The sequence below is a fragment of the Chelon labrosus genome (genome assembly GCF_963514085.1).
Source record: "Chelon labrosus genome assembly, chromosome: 19".
Taxonomy (NCBI): Eukaryota; Metazoa; Chordata; class Actinopteri; order Mugiliformes; family Mugilidae; genus Chelon; species Chelon labrosus.
Genome location: NC_140352.1, coordinates 11,352,663 through 11,369,916, shown reverse-complemented (window position 1 = coordinate 11,369,916; position 17,254 = coordinate 11,352,663). Strand labels below are relative to the sequence as shown.

The window sequence follows — 17,254 nt, the reverse complement described above, 5'->3', positions numbered from 1 at the left end:
TCTAGGTCAAGTTCTGATCTGGTTTGCTCTCCGTGCGTAAATTACGCACACTTACGCATCACTCCGAACCCTTTCCTCCGTCTATTTTTTCAGAGAAACCACTGATCCCGTCGCGAAATAAAACCTTTTAAACAAAACAACATCGCGAACAACTGAACTCAGACCACTCCCCGGCAACTGATCGGTTCTATTGATAAAATCCACATGGGCTTAAATCACCTGAGCGCCGCAGTGTCTCAGGCTGGAAGCCTAAAAGACAAAACACCTCAACCCAAGTCCTAATTAAGAAAATCCACGGAGAGTGTCAAAACACGACTGAACGGTGGCGAGCCGGTGCGCAAATGACGACTCACCCCATCATCCACGTTTGAGCTGAAACGTGAACTTGTTTGACATGTTTTAAGACGGCCCCCTCTCCCCGATGAAGGAGGGACTCCGCGACTTGAACATGTACAAGTTATCTGGTGCGCACGGGACCTCCCCAAAAGTTTTGGCATATAAAAGCCAAGCTAAGTCATTTGTTTAGGCAGTAGGGAGTTTCTGCTAGGGTCTGGATTGGAGTTACACACAGACCGGACCCTGCCGTGTATGAGTGGTGTCTGAGGAGAAAAAGAGGATTCCCCTTGCCGCAAAGAATCTACATGTCTAATATTTAGACATGTTCAGCTTTGTGGATATTCGGTTAGCGCTCTTGCTCAGCGCAGCAGTGCTGTTGGCGAGAGGTCAAGGCGAGGAAGATAGTAAGTATCACTTTCAAACATTGATTTTAGTGGGGCTTCTTTTGGGACGGTGGCACCCTCAGGATATGGAAAGCCCGCAAGGATGCTGAGCAGTTTTCTGGAACTGATTTGTCCTCTGCGGGATACCCGACTCCAGTTGGGCAGAGCTGATGAAAGTTGTGACACAGTGGAGATCTGCGATGCGAATAGGGATTTATAGACTGGATCTCTTTTTTTTTTTTCTTTCACTGACGTGCAGATACATGCTCAGTGTGCGTCCCGCTGGAGTGCAAACCTGAGAGGGGCAGCTGCGCTATCTCTCATGCGCATTGACAGGACATTGGGTTCAAAGGGAGTTGAAGCACAGGCGTAAAATTCATTTGAGATAGGCGACTCAGTCTGATCAGATCTTAATCTATTTTTTATTTTTTTAAGAAGCTCACAAGTGTGTGCCAAAATTATGTCCAGGATAAGCCTTGAGGGGTTTTTTTTTTGTCCCCAAAAGCGCAACAAAACTGAGCAGACTGAAGTGTGTAATCAAAAACAACCAAAAAAATGAAAATTAAGAGTTTTACAATGATCAATTGGAAATGTATTGCACTATACTGAGATTTTTTTCCTCAATTCGCATAAAACTGGACCTTTTCAAGGTGAAAAAAAAAAAAATGACAACGGAAAAAATTGCTGAAGTCTGACGTCGACGGTGAAATAGTCTAGACTTCAATTAATCGCCAACCAGGCCAGGGTGCGGAAGGCCGCGGTTTGCAGGGTAACAGCGCCGCTCTGTGGCGAAAAACTGGAACTGCGCTTCCATCCTCAAAACCTCGGTCCTCCCACATCTGAGGCCCGACCACGCATCCAGCAGCCTGAAATGCGATTGGGCCTGGTGTAATGTTCCACTCGGAGATTCTGGGGACAATCTCTTGAACCATACTCTTGTGGTACCTTAGTGCAGCAGCCCAATTCACCTACAAGATATGTGTCATTGCAAGATCTTTGTCTGCTCATTATCGAGTCACCAAACACCAGATTATTCAAGAGCATGATGCAGAATGATTCCAGCAAACTTTGTGTAACTTTAAAGTCAGCTCCAAGTAGCACTTCTTCCCTTATTAGATGAATATCATGCTGTTTTGCATCCACCTTAAAGCATATCTGTGCAGGAGGGCAAAGTGCTAGCAAGTTTTTACCAAGCCAAGCCTAATTTCATGCATTTATAGTACAACATTTATATGCAGAAGCCCTCACATGGTTGACAATACACTCTCAGTTTCACCATAATCACTGCGATTCTTTTCTTTGTCTCAGTCACTTTCGGCCGCTGCACGTTAGAAGGACTGTCTTACAACGACAAGGATGTATGGAAACCAGAGCCCTGCCAGATTTGCGTCTGCGACAGTGGAACCGTCATGTGCGACGAAGTGATCTGCGAGGACACGACCGACTGCGCTGATCCCATCATCCCCGACGGAGAGTGCTGCCCCATCTGCCCCGATGATGGTACACCCCGATTCTGAGATTTAATTAGCTTTGCGGCGCCAGCCTAGTTTCCTCCCGCTCCAACTTCTGACCATCTATGGCTTTCTGGCCACAAATGGACCCGAGGCCCTCAGCCTGCCTACACGGTTACCGGCCTGCTTGAGGATTTCCGTTCAAAAAGAATCGTTTTGGATTACATTTTGTCGATTTCACTACTGTTGTCATATGCATTCCTTTAACGATGGATTACACCTGCTCTTTGGCAAAGTCTGGCAATTAATATGTTATTTCCCTACATGCTTACCTATGCAGTGACACTGCAGGGTGCAACAGGGCTTAAACACTTTCCAAACAACATTTCTATCTATTTATCTCCTCTTTTTCTACTTGTTTAGCAGTTGTTCAAAGCTCTCGAATGAGCTTTGATTTGCAGCTTAATGCTAAATTATTGTGAATGTGACTGAACGTGTCTCTCATGTGCAATGTGAGGTGTTGACATGTTGTTTTTCTCTGTTTGCTCCTGTAGGACCCCCTACTCCAGAAGAGGTACCTATGCTTTTCATTTTGATTGATGTAGAAAATTATGTGAAACTAAAGTTTGGCATCCAAACATTCATAATAATAAATAATAATAATAATAATAATTTCTCTTTGGATGCACGAGCATGTGTCAGTTTAGTTTGTTTCTCACAGCTTTGATTACACAGATATATGAAATATCACAGTGTAGCCTAACTCCATGTTTCTGTCTGTCCATAGCCAACAAAGGGAGACGTTGGCCCCAAGGGAGACGACGTAGGTTCATCATTCACACTATTTAAGGCTGCTTGTCTTCATAGATATTCTTAAAAATGTTTCCGTATTGTCTTGGTTTTTGTGTTAAAAGAATAATATTGGTTTCAGTATTATTATAGCACAAGTTGTGCAGATCATTACATTTGCAGCTTTGCAATCATGATTGGTTCTGTGTATTTTGGTGGCGTTTCATGGAGGATAGCTTCACCAGCTACTAACTAGAAATGTAAAAATGGACACAGCTCCACTGTGTGTTTGCTGAGTGAGGCCCTGATGTAAATGCTGATGAAGCTACCATGACGTAGTCGTTATGGTTGACCTTTGATCATTAGGTCACAAGGTCAAAAGGTCACTGAAGTTCAAAGGTGACAGAAATATAAAGTCATACTAAATAATATTAAGAAATATATGTTAATATTGTTATATTTTCCACTTTATTTCACTTCTAATATTATTTCTAACTCAGGTTATGTGGTCTTTTGTGTAATAGTTGTGCTGTGTAGTTTCTCTTGATGAAAAGATGAATTGAAATGCTTAGTAATAATTGTGGCTGACTGACTGTGTCTACGCGACTGTTCCTGCAGGGCCCTCCCGGTCGTCCTGGCAATGATGGTATTCCCGGACAGCCTGGCCTTCCCGGCCCACCCGGCCCCCCTGGGCCCCCTGGCCTTGGCGGAGTAAGTATCACCATGTCGTGGCATCCAGAAAGTCAGAGATTAGGTTTTATACACGATTTAAGGCTAAAAACAATAAACCTTAGTCCAGGACATGTTATTCCAGCGTAGGTCCTGTCTGTAGTTCTTCACTTGACACACACTTGAAGAGGAAAATCAGAAGGTGTGACTTTATGCGGGAGAAAAACAAATGTGAAACTTCCCCTATGTGTATTGTAGCACTGGGAGTGCAGACAGCTCCCTCCTCCCCAGGTGTAGGCCTGAGGATAATGCTGAATGTTTAGTCACTTTATTTGACACATTTTAATATGCATAACTCAAGCTCAAACATTCGTTTGTTGTTAGAAGCTGTCCTAAAACAGAGTACTGTAGGATGTGACTGGAACATGACTGCAATATAGTAACAGCGAAGGAGGAAAAAAAGCACTTTTCATGTCTCATTAATTCAGTAATAGTAGCGTGTAATGCGTCTAATTCTTTCTCTTCACCCCTCACAGAACTACTCTCCTCAAATGAGCTATGACGTCTCCAAATCCAGCGGCCCACCTGTTCCTGGCCCAATGGTAGGAAGGCTTGTCATTTATCTAAATACCTTTATTGGAGAATTAAGATGAAGAGAATTTAAATGTATTTTTTCTTCCCTTGGAACAGGGTCCTATGGGTCCCCGTGGTCCTCCTGGATCTCCTGGCTCCTCTGTAAGTGTTCCCTTATCAATTACATGACAGTTCAGCTGTTCTGTCAAACAGCATGCTCACTATCCTCTCCACATTTGGCCTCTAATTGTGCATCACATTATTATAAAGATAAAAGAGGATATTTGTATTGAGGGGTTGTTCTTGTTGTCTATCAGGGTCCTCAGGGTTTCACTGGACCCCCAGGAGAGCCTGGTGAGCCTGGAGCTTCTGTGAGTATACATGATGTTCTCGTAAATCTTTTCTTTTGTCTGCCATTAAAATGTCCCTCATCTTAGCTTGTAAAACAGTTATGAATGTCAGAAAAAAAAAAAAAAAAAAAACTGCCGACACTGCTTACATCCAAATTAAGACGGGGTAGTTCCTGTGTTCCACTTCCTGTTGTAATCACTGACCCACTGACACACACTTGCACACTTTTTGTCCACTCGTCCTCTCCTCTTCCCCCACAGCAGCACCACAAATATTCAGACATTAAGCAAAAACAGTTAATATTAATCTGGCTCTAATGCAGTTATTTTTTTTGGTGTTTTTTAGGGTCCCATGGGTTCCCGTGGTCCTTCAGGCCCCCCTGGAAAGAACGGAGATGATGTAAGTGATTTATTCACTTTTTAATTTCCTGTCTACTCTTGTTTTGATGAGTTATTTCATTTATTTATTGCCTAAGTGAAACATACTGCAGTCAGCGATTGATTGTCGCGATCGCCCCACTGACTAAAATTGTGCGCATTCAACAGGGTGAGCCTGGCAAACCTGGACGCCCCGGTGAGCGTGGACCTTCTGGCCCTCAGGTGAGCGATTCCCACTGAGTGCAAAGGTCATGAGATGGTCAACTATAATGAATCTTGTATTTACATTTAAATGGAAACTGATGCATGAGGCATTTGCACATTTTCAAAACCGTTTTTTTTTTTTTAACCACATGCAGGGTGCTCGTGGATTCCCCGGAACCCCCGGACTCCCCGGCATCAAGGGACACAGAGTGAGTTTGGAAGAGCACTGAATGTCATTTCCGCCCGCTGTGCTGTCGTTATGAGCGGCGACTGAGCTTATGCTGATTATGTCCACAGGGTTTCAGCGGTCTCGATGGAGCCAAGGGAGATTCTGGACCTGCTGGACCTAAGGTGAGGACTCAAGATCTACTGTCACTCAACGGAGCAGGAATCTCATTAGAAGTTGCACCAGTTTGATCAACTTCCTTCTCTATTTGTTTACAGGGAGAGCCTGGTTCCTCTGGTGAGAACGGTCTGCCCGGTGCCATGGTACGTTTCATCTCCTCTTTTATCTCATGAAATTATGTGTTTATTTAAAAAAAGAAGGTATGAAAAAGTCTTACTACTCTTAAGCTGAAATTATTTGTTATTTTTATAGGGTGCTCGTGGTCTTCCTGGTGAGAGAGGCCGCCCTGGACCTCCTGGCCCCTCTGTAAGCCATTTTACTCACGCTATTATTATCCACTTACTGAAACACATGATATGACGCATAGTCACTTTGTTCTGCCCACGTCTGACGTGATCTCCTCCTCCTGTGCAGGGTGCTCGTGGTAATGATGGCAACACTGGTGCTGCTGGTCCTCCTGTAAGTACTGCTTCTCACATCAGGTTATACCAGCTACTTAAAACCGTTCGTAGACTTCACCACAAAACGCTGCGCTAGTTAAACCTTGGATCTCTGTTTTTAGGGACCTACCGGACCTGCTGGTTCCCCTGGATTCCCCGGTGGTGCTGGTGCTAAGGTGAGCCACCCAGTATTATAGTATTATAGCATACATCTCGACAGGTTTTCTAATTCACAGCAGAACTGCTCCGCTTTACTGTCTCATGTCTAACTTTAAATCAGCGTTGCCTTTACAACCAGGAGGAACATCTCCCTACAGTATTTCACTCCCTCTGTAACCCACCTGACTACATGTAACTGTCTCATAATCTCGTAGATGTTCCTTGTTAATAGAAACAGTGGTAATATTAGCAGTTTGTACAGATTAACCTCAGTCGGACTACACAAACAGGCCATTAAGGAGCATGGTGCAAATTTCCAAACAACACATTTGGCCTAATTCTGTATGCCCCAGGTGAAGCCAGCAGATGGCATCAGTAGACCTCTTTTTGCACCTTGCCTCGATTTCCCTGATGCCATTAGTGAAGGATCTATTTTAATGCCCTGTATCTTTAAACTATTCTGAAGTCACACGTGCCTGGGGTATTTTAAGAAACGATAGGAGGAGGGCAGAGGAAGCAGTCAGAAACTAGGCTATGATGACAGAGGAATCAAACTAAATGAAATGACTCCCTTGGTGAATGATGAACCAATTTAAGATTAGTCTCCAGTGGACTGTTTTGTCTCTATTTACACTCTTCATCTTTTAGTTTTAGTTCTTTACACTGTCATTTATATGTGTATGTAATACACAACTATGGGATTAACTTGCCCAGATGGAGCGTTCATGATTTACTTTAATTTATTTTTGTTTTCCCTCAGGCACACACATAATTATTACTGCTGCGGATGTTAAATTATTGTTGCTTCCTTCCACAGGGAGAGACTGGACCTTCGGGAGGCCGTGGATCTGAGGGACCCCAGGGAGCCCGTGGTGAGCCTGGTAACCCCGGACCTTCTGGACCCGCCGGACCTGCTGTGAGTAGATCTTATCCTTAGGTGACCTTTTGCTGTTTTTCTGCATTTAAAATACAGAACTCTTAACGTTATACTTTGCTCCTGTTTCCACAGGGTAGCCCCGGAAGTGATGGTTCCCCTGGCTCTAAGGGTGCTCCTGTAAGTATCATACTCATTGATCAGGTTTTCTTCAACTGGAGTCCTGTACATGAAGTGTTCTCACACCCCAATTCTCCATCCAAAAGGGTGCTGCTGGTATTGCTGGTGCTCCTGGTTTCCCCGGTTCTCGTGGTCCTGCTGGAGCTCAGGGATCTGCTGGTGCTCCTGGTCCCAAGGGTAACAACGTAAGTAGGCAATCGATTGTGTGAATTTTTGGTATCTGCACTGTTCTTTAGAGTTACTGAAAGCCAGGATGACCTGACAAACTAAATGAAATGTGTGTGTTTCTGCCAACAGGGTGACCACGGTGCCTCTGGTCCTAAGGGAGAGCCTGGTGCCAAGGGAGAGCCTGTGAGTTTCAGAATGCATTCATCCTCAACTGCTTCTACCACATGTTGCCATTTATTTGGGACTTTGCGTGATATGAGGAAATAACATATTTGATTTCCTTTTCTTTTTTCAGGGCCCCGCTGGAGTTCAGGGACTTTCTGGCCCCTCTGGTGAGGAAGGAAAGAGAGGACCCCGTGGAGAGCCTGGCGGCGCTGGACCCCGTGGACCCCCTGGAGAGCGTGTATGTTACTTTACTCAACATCACATTTTACTCAGATACTTCTTTTTGCATTTTTTTTTAATTAATTCTGAACATTTTACAGTATGTTAAATTCCCAGGGGATTCACTACATCCCAGTTAGTGACATGGCTGGCATCTCTGTTTTCCTCCATTAGGGTGCCCCTGGTGCTCGTGGTTTCCCTGGTGCTGATGGAGGTGCTGGTGGCAAGGTGAGTCCTCAACTAGATCACCAGTAAACATATCAAACTTTAGTTCTAGCTCATAGACTCATTAACATATTTAATCCTACCCAGGGACCAATTAGCAGAGTCAAAACATATGATTAACTAGACTAATTTTAAGTCACACATTTTGCCACTGTCACAAATGATGGAGATTCCTTCTGACCCTTCTCCACTTGTATGACAGGGTGCCCCTGGTGAGCGTGGTTCCCCCGGCCCTGCAGGAGCTCAGGGAGCTACTGGTGAGTCTGGAACCCCTGGTGTTTCTGGCGCACCCGGATCCAAGGTGAGCTTCTTCAGATGAAACCTTTCCGTGTTGATTAAACTCCACATACAATTTCTATAACCTAAAGTCTTTGTTGTTTAACCTTCTGTTAATCTCACATGTATCCTATTCTCCATAGGGTGTGACTGGTAGCCCTGGTAGCCCTGGCCCTGATGGTAAAGCTGGACCTGCTGTAAGTACTGACCCTCACATACTTTTCTTGTGGCAATATTTTAATTTTTGACTCAAATCAGATTGGACATATTTTTTATATTTTCTTGTGTCCTCCGGTCATTTTTAGGGTGCTCCTGGACAAGATGGCCGCCCTGGACCTAGTGGCCCCGCTGGAGCTAGAGGACAGCCTGGAGTTATGGGATTCCCCGGACCCAAGGGAGCTGCTGTGAGTTACATAACCTCTCCACACATTTCATTTTTTAAGTTTGACAGTTTTAAGAGTGTTTTTTTTATCATAATAATAACTGAAATGAAGACATAAACTCTATGATAGTTTTAGAAAGTGATTTGTAGCTTATGAAACTAAAAGCCAAATAATAATACTGCTGCAAGATCCCCTATACAGCAGATGTAAGTGTGTATTTCTTTTTAACAGGGTGAGTCTGGTAAGCCTGGCGAGAGAGGCCCTGCTGGTCCTTCTGGCGCTGTTGTGAGTACATTTTTTGAAACTATACGAATCAAATATGGTAAACTGGGTTTTATGAAAAGAAAATTTAATTAGGTGTGCCTAATGTTTCTGTGTACAGGGTTCCCCTGGCAAAGATGGTGATGTCGGTGCTCCTGGACCTTCTGGTGCTTCTGTACGTATCTTCACAAGCATAACAGATTTTTCTAATGTATATTGTAGGTCAACTTGAAAGATAAATAAAATGAATCACAGTTTACAAGATTTGTTTTAAAGCTTTTAGTTTTCTCCTTTCTGTTCAGGGACCTGCTGGAGAGAAGGGAGAGCAGGGACCTGCTGGTCCTCCCGGATTCCAGGTGGGTTTGAGAGTATTCCAGCAGCTGAGAACAGCTGTAGTCTGTTCTTTATTTCAGGGTCACAATGCCACTTGTTAACAATAAAATCTCGTCCTTGTGCAGGGTCTTCCCGGACCCCAAGGTTCTACTGGTGAGACTGGCAAGCCTGGTGAGCAGGTACGAAACTTGAGGAATTGTGAATATACTGAATTGTATGCTAGGCCTTCCTGTGCAGAATAAATTGTAATCCCCATTTAGACGACTCCGTTGTGTTTCCATTTCTTTCGGGAGGCTGGTTTATATTAATGCTCTAAATCAAACCTCATGATAACCTTCTCCCCTCCCCCTCTTCTGTTCAGGGTTCTCCTGGTGAGTCAGGACCTCCTGGCCCATCTGGACCAAGAGTAAGTAACTCCCTCGTATCAGAATCAGCTTCTAATTCTGAGCAATGTTTGTTTGGTCATCGGTGAAAAAGGCTGCGACTGATGCGTCCCTCCTTTCCTTCAGGGAGACAGAGGATTCCCCGGTGAGCGCGGCGCTCCTGGCGCTGGAGGCTCAACTGGACCCCGTGGTGCTACTGGCCCCGCTGGTAACGATGGAGCTAAGGTGGGTAAAAAATCAAAAATTACAAAAGATGAAGAAACTCTGAGCTTGTCCAGTCCAGAAATGACACAAGCAATCCTAACATTTCCCTGATGTCAACACCTAACAGTATAATTCCCTTAAAGAAAAAGAAGAACAGCCCAACATGTTTTTGCAAAATGAGGCTAATGTAAATCAGGCTATCCAAATATTTGAACATGTGGCTAGTTACTTAAATTTTCCACTATATGAGTTCTCCTGCTTCGCTCTGCCTTACGGAGGATGCTGCACAGTGTTACCAAAGCTCTACTCCTATTCATATCCACCTTTAGATGAGATGGTCAGATGCCAGTAGATATATTTTCTTTCTTAAATGTTGTTTTCCATCATGTACACTATTAAATAGCACGTTCAGTAACATTTGAGTCACCAGCTCTTCTGCCGTAGCTTCTCACTGGGTTTAAACACGTATACCTACCCTTAAAAATAACACACAATCCTCTACTTGTGGATCTCCCAAACAAAAAAGTTAAAACAAAGGTTATCTGACCCTAGTCACGTGTGCTTTAAGTGTGCACAACCCATATATGTTCCTAATAAAAAAACAAAACTAGCACTAGCAATAGCATATTTCCCCACAATAAGTTGTCTAACCACACAGTTACAGCTTTTTCTGCCCAGTACACAGCTTGTTGCAGGCTTTTATGCCCCCAGTTAAATAGTTTTTATCCTCCTGTGATTTATTTTCAATGCAAAGTTCAGATTTAACTGCAGAAAACGCTTTACACATGTGTCCGTTGTTTGTTCTAAACACTGACACCTGATTGTGAGAAACAAGAAGCTGCTGCGAAACAAAAGCTACTGAACAATTTATGCTAAACATCTTTAATAACAAAGAAAACACGATAACCAACCCTTACTTGCACATTTCCCCAATAATTTCCCTACTATACACGCTGTATGTACATCAACTTGACATCCACGAGTATCTCCAATGGATTGTTCTATTGCATCGATTACATTTAACAAATGGATAATAATGTGAGTGTTTCTGTGTTTATGCGCGCAGGGAGAGCCCGGTGCCGGTGGTGCCCCTGGCGGTGTTGGAGCCCCCGGTATGCAGGGAATGCCTGGTGAGCGTGGAGCTTCTGGTCTCCCCGGTGCCAAGGGAGAGAGGGTAAGTATCACACCAACCAGTTACTGTTTGCATAAAAGGGACATGTATGTTAATTTGGGGATTTCGGGTTAGGCTGTCTTAAAAAAAGAGTTAGCATGAGTGGCTAACCGCTAACTTGCTGGAAAGAATGGATTATATCTTAAATGACACTGTAATCATTAACAGTTAACAGTTTTCCTAATTGATCGCCCCCAGTATAAAGTAGTATCATTACATCCTTTAAGCAAGGATGTGCTCTATTAGATAGCATCACACCTAACGTTTTGTAACCTTTCTCTCTTTTTAGGGTGATGCTGGTGGCAAGGGAGTTGATGGTGCCCCTGGCAAAGACGGCGTGCGTGGTCTGACTGGTGCTATTGGCGTCCCTGGACCTCCTGGTGCTCAGGGTGAGAAGGTGAGTTCAGACAAAAAAACACCAGATTTTACCCACGAATTTCAACTTTCATGACCTGTCATGAATGAGTGACGTCTGCTGACCTCCTATTCTTCTTCTTCACCTCTGGTTTTAGGGTGAGCCCGGTTCCCTTGGAGTTGCTGGACCCACTGGACCTCGTGGTGCCCCTGTAAGTTCTTCCCTAAACACGAAACCGAAAGATCTCAGTTTAAATGTCCAACAAAACTAAGTAATCTACACTGGTTAAGGTGAATATATTGGTGCTGTATGTTCTGTGTTATTGCTGAATGACCTTACACATTTTTACTCCAACAGGGTGAGCGCGGAGAGACTGGACCTTCCGGACCTGCTGGATTTGCTGGACCTCCTGTAGGTCCTTTGACATTTCTGTACACATTTAGATGCTTACAGTTGTCTAAAAATGCTGCACAAATGTGCTCAAGAGAAAGCATGTTCTGATGTGTGCTTTCCCTTGTCCTCCAACCTCAGGGTGCTGATGGTCAGCCTGGTGCTAAGGGAGAGAGTGGTGACACTGGACCCAAGGGAGACGGTGGTGCTCCTGGACCTTCTGGACCCGTTGGAGCTAGTGGTCCTCAGGTATGTTGCAAATGTGAATATAGATGAGCTTGAATGCAGTGTAGGGTGAAGAAGAAGATCTCAGATTTCAGTCACTTACATACTTCCATTTCATTCTGTCAACAGGGTCCTGCTGGTCCTCCTGGACCCAAAGGTACTCGTGGTGGTGCTGGATCTCCTGTAAGTATCCATAAAACATCTCAGGTCTTACAACATTAGATGATATTGTAAACAATAGTTTTTCTTTTTACTTTTCATTTGACATTAATTATTTACGTTTTTGTGGGTTTGTAGGGTGCTACCGGCTTCCCCGGACCTGCTGGTAGAGTTGGACCCCCTGGCCCCTCTGTGAGTTTCATCATGGACCCACAATCCTGTGCCGATTGCTGTTGTTATTTTAGAAGTCTGAGTCGAAGCAGTGAACCCTAATGGATTCTGTTTGGTGTTTCCAGGGAGCTTCCGGACCTCCTGGACCCGTCGGACCTGTTGGCAAAGATGGACAAAGGGGAGGTCGTGGTGAGACTGGCCCTGCTGGTCGCCCTGGTGAGGCTGGTGCCATTGGAGCCCCAGGACCTGGCGGAGACAAGGGATCTCCTGGCTCTGACGGAGCTCCTGTGAGTTCTCTGCAGTACATGGACTGCAATGGTCTCCGACAGCCGAAACTTTGCTGTATTTTAAGTTGTGTGCCTGTTAAACTGACCGCTGTGTATTTTTTGTGCAGGGTGCCCCAGGTATCCCGGGACCCCAAGGTATTGCTGGACAGCGTGGTATTGTAGGTCTCCCCGGACAGCGTGGAGAGCGTGGTTTCCCTGGTCTGCCCGGACCTGGTGTGAGTATTCTCTGAGCACACCATGGCCATTCTGCATACTGTGTGGTCTATATGTTAAAATACAAATGCATTGTTGTCTCCTGTGTGTGAGTACAGGAAACAACAATGCATTTGGTATTTGAACTTCCAGCATTCAGTCAATTAATGTTCACTCAGAAGACTGGAGGTTACTTCTAAAACTCTTCCCTGAGCATCCAAACAACTGACCTGTCTTTGTTTGTCTTCAGGGTGAGCCTGGAAAGCAGGGACCCTCTGGACTTTTTGGTGAGCGTGGACCCCCTGGACCTGCTGGACCCCCTGGACTGTCTGGTCCCACTGGAGAGGCTGGTCGCGAGGTATGAGGTGTCACTCTGCTGTATGCTCAATCCGAATCTGATTAGAGAGGATTTGGGCAGTAGGGTCTCACACTCTAGAAGTATAACCACACGTTGCACATTTTCAGCGATCACTGAAAACACATATAATTCGCCGCCTTCACTGCTCTCCCACAGGGATCCGCTGGTCATGATGGTGCACCTGGTCGCGATGGATCTCCTGGCCCCAAGGTAACCCTTTTCTACTGAATCATTTCAAACACTGCCAAAAATTAGCCTTTGGCTGCCTAGGATCCTCTGACTGGAGATGTAATCCTGTAGGGAGACCGCGGTGAATCTGGTATGGCTGGACCCCCTGGAGCTCCTGGCACTCCTGGACACCCCGGAGCTGTTGGCCCCTCTGGCAAGACTGGTGACCGTGGAGAGACTGTAAGCCCCCATTATACCTGTCTTGATCCTGTTGAAATGGAAATTAACCAAATCTGGTAACTGTGCAGGTTACTTGTGACTTTTACTGTGACCTAATCTTAACACTCTTTCTTCCCTTTAGGGCCCCGCTGGTCCTGCCGGTCCTTCTGGCCCTGCTGGTGTCCGCGGCCCTGCTGTAGGTTCTTTTCTTTTTTTTTTAATTTGGCCGAAGTCTCACAGGACTGATTGTTGTCTGAACAAGAGGTGGCATCTTGACCTCCCGTTGTCTTTTTCCAGGGCCCTGCCGGTGCCAAGGGAGACAGAGGAGAGGCTGGCGAGGCTGGAGATAGAGGACACAAGGGACACAGAGGATTCAGTGGCATGTCTGGTCTGCCTGGACCTGCTGTGAGTAACTTCCAACACTTTAGCAATTAAAAACTGTGTGTTGTGAGTACACAACACAATTCCTAACATATTAACAGTTCAAACTTTTATTATTTATTATTATTTTATATTTAATGTGAGCATCTTCATCCGCATGTAGGGATCTCATGGAGAGAGAGGACCCTCCGGTGCCTCTGGACCTGCTGGACCTAGAGTGAGTACAGACGCTTTACAATTTGACACATTACACAAGTTATTCTCTAAAAATCTGGCATTTGTAGAGTTAGTTTTTAGTCCAGACTTGTTGCTTAGAGCGATAATCTAGAAAGTCAGACATAAAGTTGATATAAAACATGAAGCATGACTGTACATGTAGCAGTTGCCAGTTCCCACATGCACATACCATTAGTACGACAGCAATCTGAACTGTTAGGAGATGTTTTTGTTTTCAAGTGATCATCTGGTTTTGCTCCACAGGGACCTTCTGGATCTAACGGCGCCCCTGGTAAGGATGGCATGAACGGTCTGCCTGGACCCATCGGACCCCCTGGACCTCGCGGTCGCAATGGAGAGATGGGACCTGCTGTAAGTTGTACTTTATTTTCTTTAGTTTCTTTATTTTACTCACACATCTTCACACACTTGTGAATGTTCTTGCAGTTTGTAAACCACTGGTGTCTTTAAACAGGGTCCTCCTGGACCTCCCGGACCCGCCGGACCTCCTGGACCTCCCGGCAGCGGCTTCGACTTCATCAGCCAGCCCAGCCAGGAGAAGGCCCCCGATCCCCTGCGTGGTGGACACTACCGTGCTGATGACCCTAACACCGTGCGCGATCGCGACATGGAGGTTGACACCACCCTGAAGACCCTGACCCAGAGAGTGGAGAACATCCGCAGCCCCGATGGTACCCAGAAGAGCCCTGCCCGCATGTGCCGTGACCTGAGGATGTGCCACCCTGAGTGGAAGAGCGGTGAGTGCAGATCAGCTGACAGAACCTTTGGATAAAGTATGCGGCGCTCAGCATTAAACTGTTTTATGTCCCTGCATTACAGGCATGTACTGGGTTGATCCCAACCAGGGATCTCCTCTGGACGCCGTCAAGGTCCACTGCAACATGGAGACTGGTGAGACTTGCGTCTACCCCAGCGAGTCCAGCATCCCCATGAAGAACTGGTACCGCAGCAAGAACATCAGAGAGAAGAAGCACGTCTGGTTCGGCGAGTCCATGACTGGTGGATTCCAGGTGAGAAGAAAAAAAAAAAAGCTGTATTCAAATATAAATATTCATCCTGTGCTTATTAAGACAATGACACGACGCATGCTTTCCCGCCCTGCAGTTCCAGTATGGCACCGATGGAGCTGATACCGAGGATGTCAGCATCCAGATGACCTTCATGCGCCTGATGTCCAACCAGGCCTCTCAGAACGTCACATACCACTGCAAGAACAGCATTGCCTACATGGACTCCGCCACAGGCAACCTGAAGAAGGCTCTGCTTCTCCAGGGCTCCAACGACGTCGAGATCAGAGCCGAGGGCAACAGCCGCTTCACATACAGCGTCAGCGAGGATGGCTGCACGGTGAGCTTGCGCTTGTAGCTTGCGTATATTTCTAAAATGATATAAATCGCCCTTTAAAAAGCCACGATTTTGAACCCAGTGTCGTTAAAGGGTGAATACATTCTCTTGAGCATTTTTCTGACCTTTTCTGCTTTTGGTTTCATCCCACAGTCACACACTGGCTCATGGGGCAAGACAGTCATCGACTACAAGACAACAAAAACATCCCGCCTGCCCATCATTGACATTGCTCCTATGGATGTTGGTGCCCCTGATCAGGAATTTGGCGTCGAAGTTGGCCCCGTTTGCTTCTTGTAAAAAAGAAAGAAATATGGACATGACATTGTTGTTTTTTTTTCTAGCAGTCATCTCTAAATCCTTTTTTCTATGCATTCAAAACTCATTCGGCTGCCATTGGTCCACATGCTTAAAACCACTCTACTGAAGACGGTGTTTTTTTTTCAATCATGAGAAGTCTCTGGGACTGCTACTTCAACCCTGAAACCACCCGCAAGGACACTTTAAAAAGAATCTTTTGTTTCCACTGGCAACAAGAAAATAATATATACTTGTGTAAAATTTCCCCCGGAGATTGAGAAAAAAAAAAAAAAAGAAAAGAAAGAAAGATCTGCACATGCAATGAAACACAGGTGACCTTTGCCATTTTCTACTGCAGAAGGACATTGAAAACAACAAGAGATATGTACCATTTTTCTGGTGTCAAATAAATTGTAAAAAGTGTGAAGTGTCTTCTTGGTCTAAATTCACACCTGAACACAGGTCAGAAAGAGCAAAGACCAGCAAAAGAGCAAGACAAAGAAGCTCACCTTCATTGCAATATCTAGATGGCTACCTCATAACAAGAAGTCACCCCCATTTTTTTTTTTTTCTCAAATGAAAAGGGTATATTATACACAACAACAAGTCTATTTGGGGGAAAATTAAAAACATTCCAAGGTGCTATTACCAACTCAATGAGGTCCTGTCATACTGTAATTATTGCCACTAATGCCTGCAGAACCTTTGGTGCTACTAAATTGACTCTTGTTGTCTATGCAGTGCAATTGTTTTCTTCTTAAGTGTTGGTTTGATAACAGAGGTCCTCTGAAAAGGTGATCACTGCAGATGTTAATGCATGCAATCATGTCTTTGTAGATAAAAACAAGTGACTCTGGTTTCAGTTCAGTGTTGATTCTTCTGTCTGTTTGACCCCCACCTCCCCCCCTCTCTGTGGAAAACTCCTCTTCACTTAAAAAAAAGAAAAGAAAGAAATAACAGCACACATCTCCCATCCTGTTGTCTATGTTGTTTTGTTGTTGAAGAGTTTCTTAAAAAAGAATTTGAAGCAGACCCACTTTCATGGTTTAAAAGAGAGATTCTGTACTTATTTTGTACATGTATAATAAATCAAGATGTTTTTAATTATTTTGGGTGCTGAAATAAAGCATGTGAAGTGGTCTACTCAGTGGCGGAGTTTTCACTGTCCTGTTTTGCAACTGTTGTGAAACTGACCGGTTTTAGGATTCAGGAAAAGCAGGCCGGCGGTGCGTTTTCACATTTTCTACAGAGCCAGGCAAAAGATTGAATGTCTACGTGCATGCTAATAGAAATCAGCTGTTCCACAGCAGTTGCACTGAATACGTTTCTGTTAAGCAGCAGTGAAAACAAGGCCAACGTCTAAGGTCCTTGGCGGCCTGGCTTTTATTGCTCACGGCATGCAAATTTACCTCAAGAAATCAGACCTAAAAACATCGTAAAATACAACTGACCGCCCAAAACTGTTGACCAGACACGTAGCTGTTGCAGTTTCCGTGTCACGTTCAAAACTATGCACCTTGAACTTGCATGAGAGTAAAGTTTATCCTC

General features: G+C 44.9%; 1 protein-coding gene across 1 annotated transcript; it reads left to right on the top strand.

Annotated features, from left to right (window-relative positions):
• The first annotated feature begins 513 nt into the window (after nt 1-513).
• col1a1b (collagen, type I, alpha 1b) lies at nt 514-16,853 on the top strand. The gene is made up of 51 exons (XM_084567979.1): nt 514-740; nt 2,028-2,219; nt 2,725-2,744; nt 2,958-2,993; nt 3,578-3,670; nt 4,165-4,230; nt 4,319-4,363; nt 4,519-4,572; nt 4,898-4,951; nt 5,098-5,151; nt 5,289-5,342; nt 5,431-5,484; nt 5,578-5,622; nt 5,732-5,785; nt 5,894-5,938; nt 6,042-6,095; nt 6,896-6,994; nt 7,088-7,132; nt 7,219-7,317; nt 7,430-7,483; nt 7,596-7,703; nt 7,859-7,912; nt 8,112-8,210; nt 8,329-8,382; nt 8,491-8,589; nt 8,800-8,853; nt 8,951-9,004; nt 9,132-9,185; nt 9,288-9,341; nt 9,524-9,568; nt 9,672-9,770; nt 10,816-10,923; nt 11,210-11,317; nt 11,433-11,486; nt 11,633-11,686; nt 11,807-11,914; nt 12,020-12,073; nt 12,188-12,241; nt 12,346-12,507; nt 12,615-12,722; nt 12,950-13,057; nt 13,214-13,267; nt 13,358-13,465; nt 13,587-13,640; nt 13,742-13,849; nt 13,989-14,042; nt 14,306-14,413; nt 14,517-14,799; nt 14,882-15,072; nt 15,167-15,409; nt 15,560-16,853. The coding sequence occupies exons 1-51, from the start codon at nt 659-661 to the stop codon at nt 15,704-15,706; spliced, it is 4,341 nt and encodes a 1,446-aa protein (XP_084424105.1). The 5' UTR covers nt 514-658; the 3' UTR covers nt 15,707-16,853.
• Nucleotides 16,854-17,254: the final 401 nt, after the last annotated feature.

What these genes read in the sequence shown, in the direction of transcription:
- col1a1b (XM_084567979.1), top strand. Translation starts at nt 659, where the DNA reads ATGTTCAGCTTTGTGGATATTCGGTTAGCGCTCTTGCTCAGCGCAGCA. An exon ending in GGCCCCCTGGCCTTGGCGGA is followed by an intron (nt 3,671 to 4,164) that starts GTAAGTATCACC and finishes CACCCCTCACAG; the next exon opens with AACTACTCTCCTCAAATGAG. An exon ending in CTGGTGACCGTGGAGAGACT is followed by an intron (nt 13,466 to 13,586) that starts GTAAGCCCCCAT and finishes TCTTCCCTTTAG; the next exon opens with GGCCCCGCTGGTCCTGCCGG.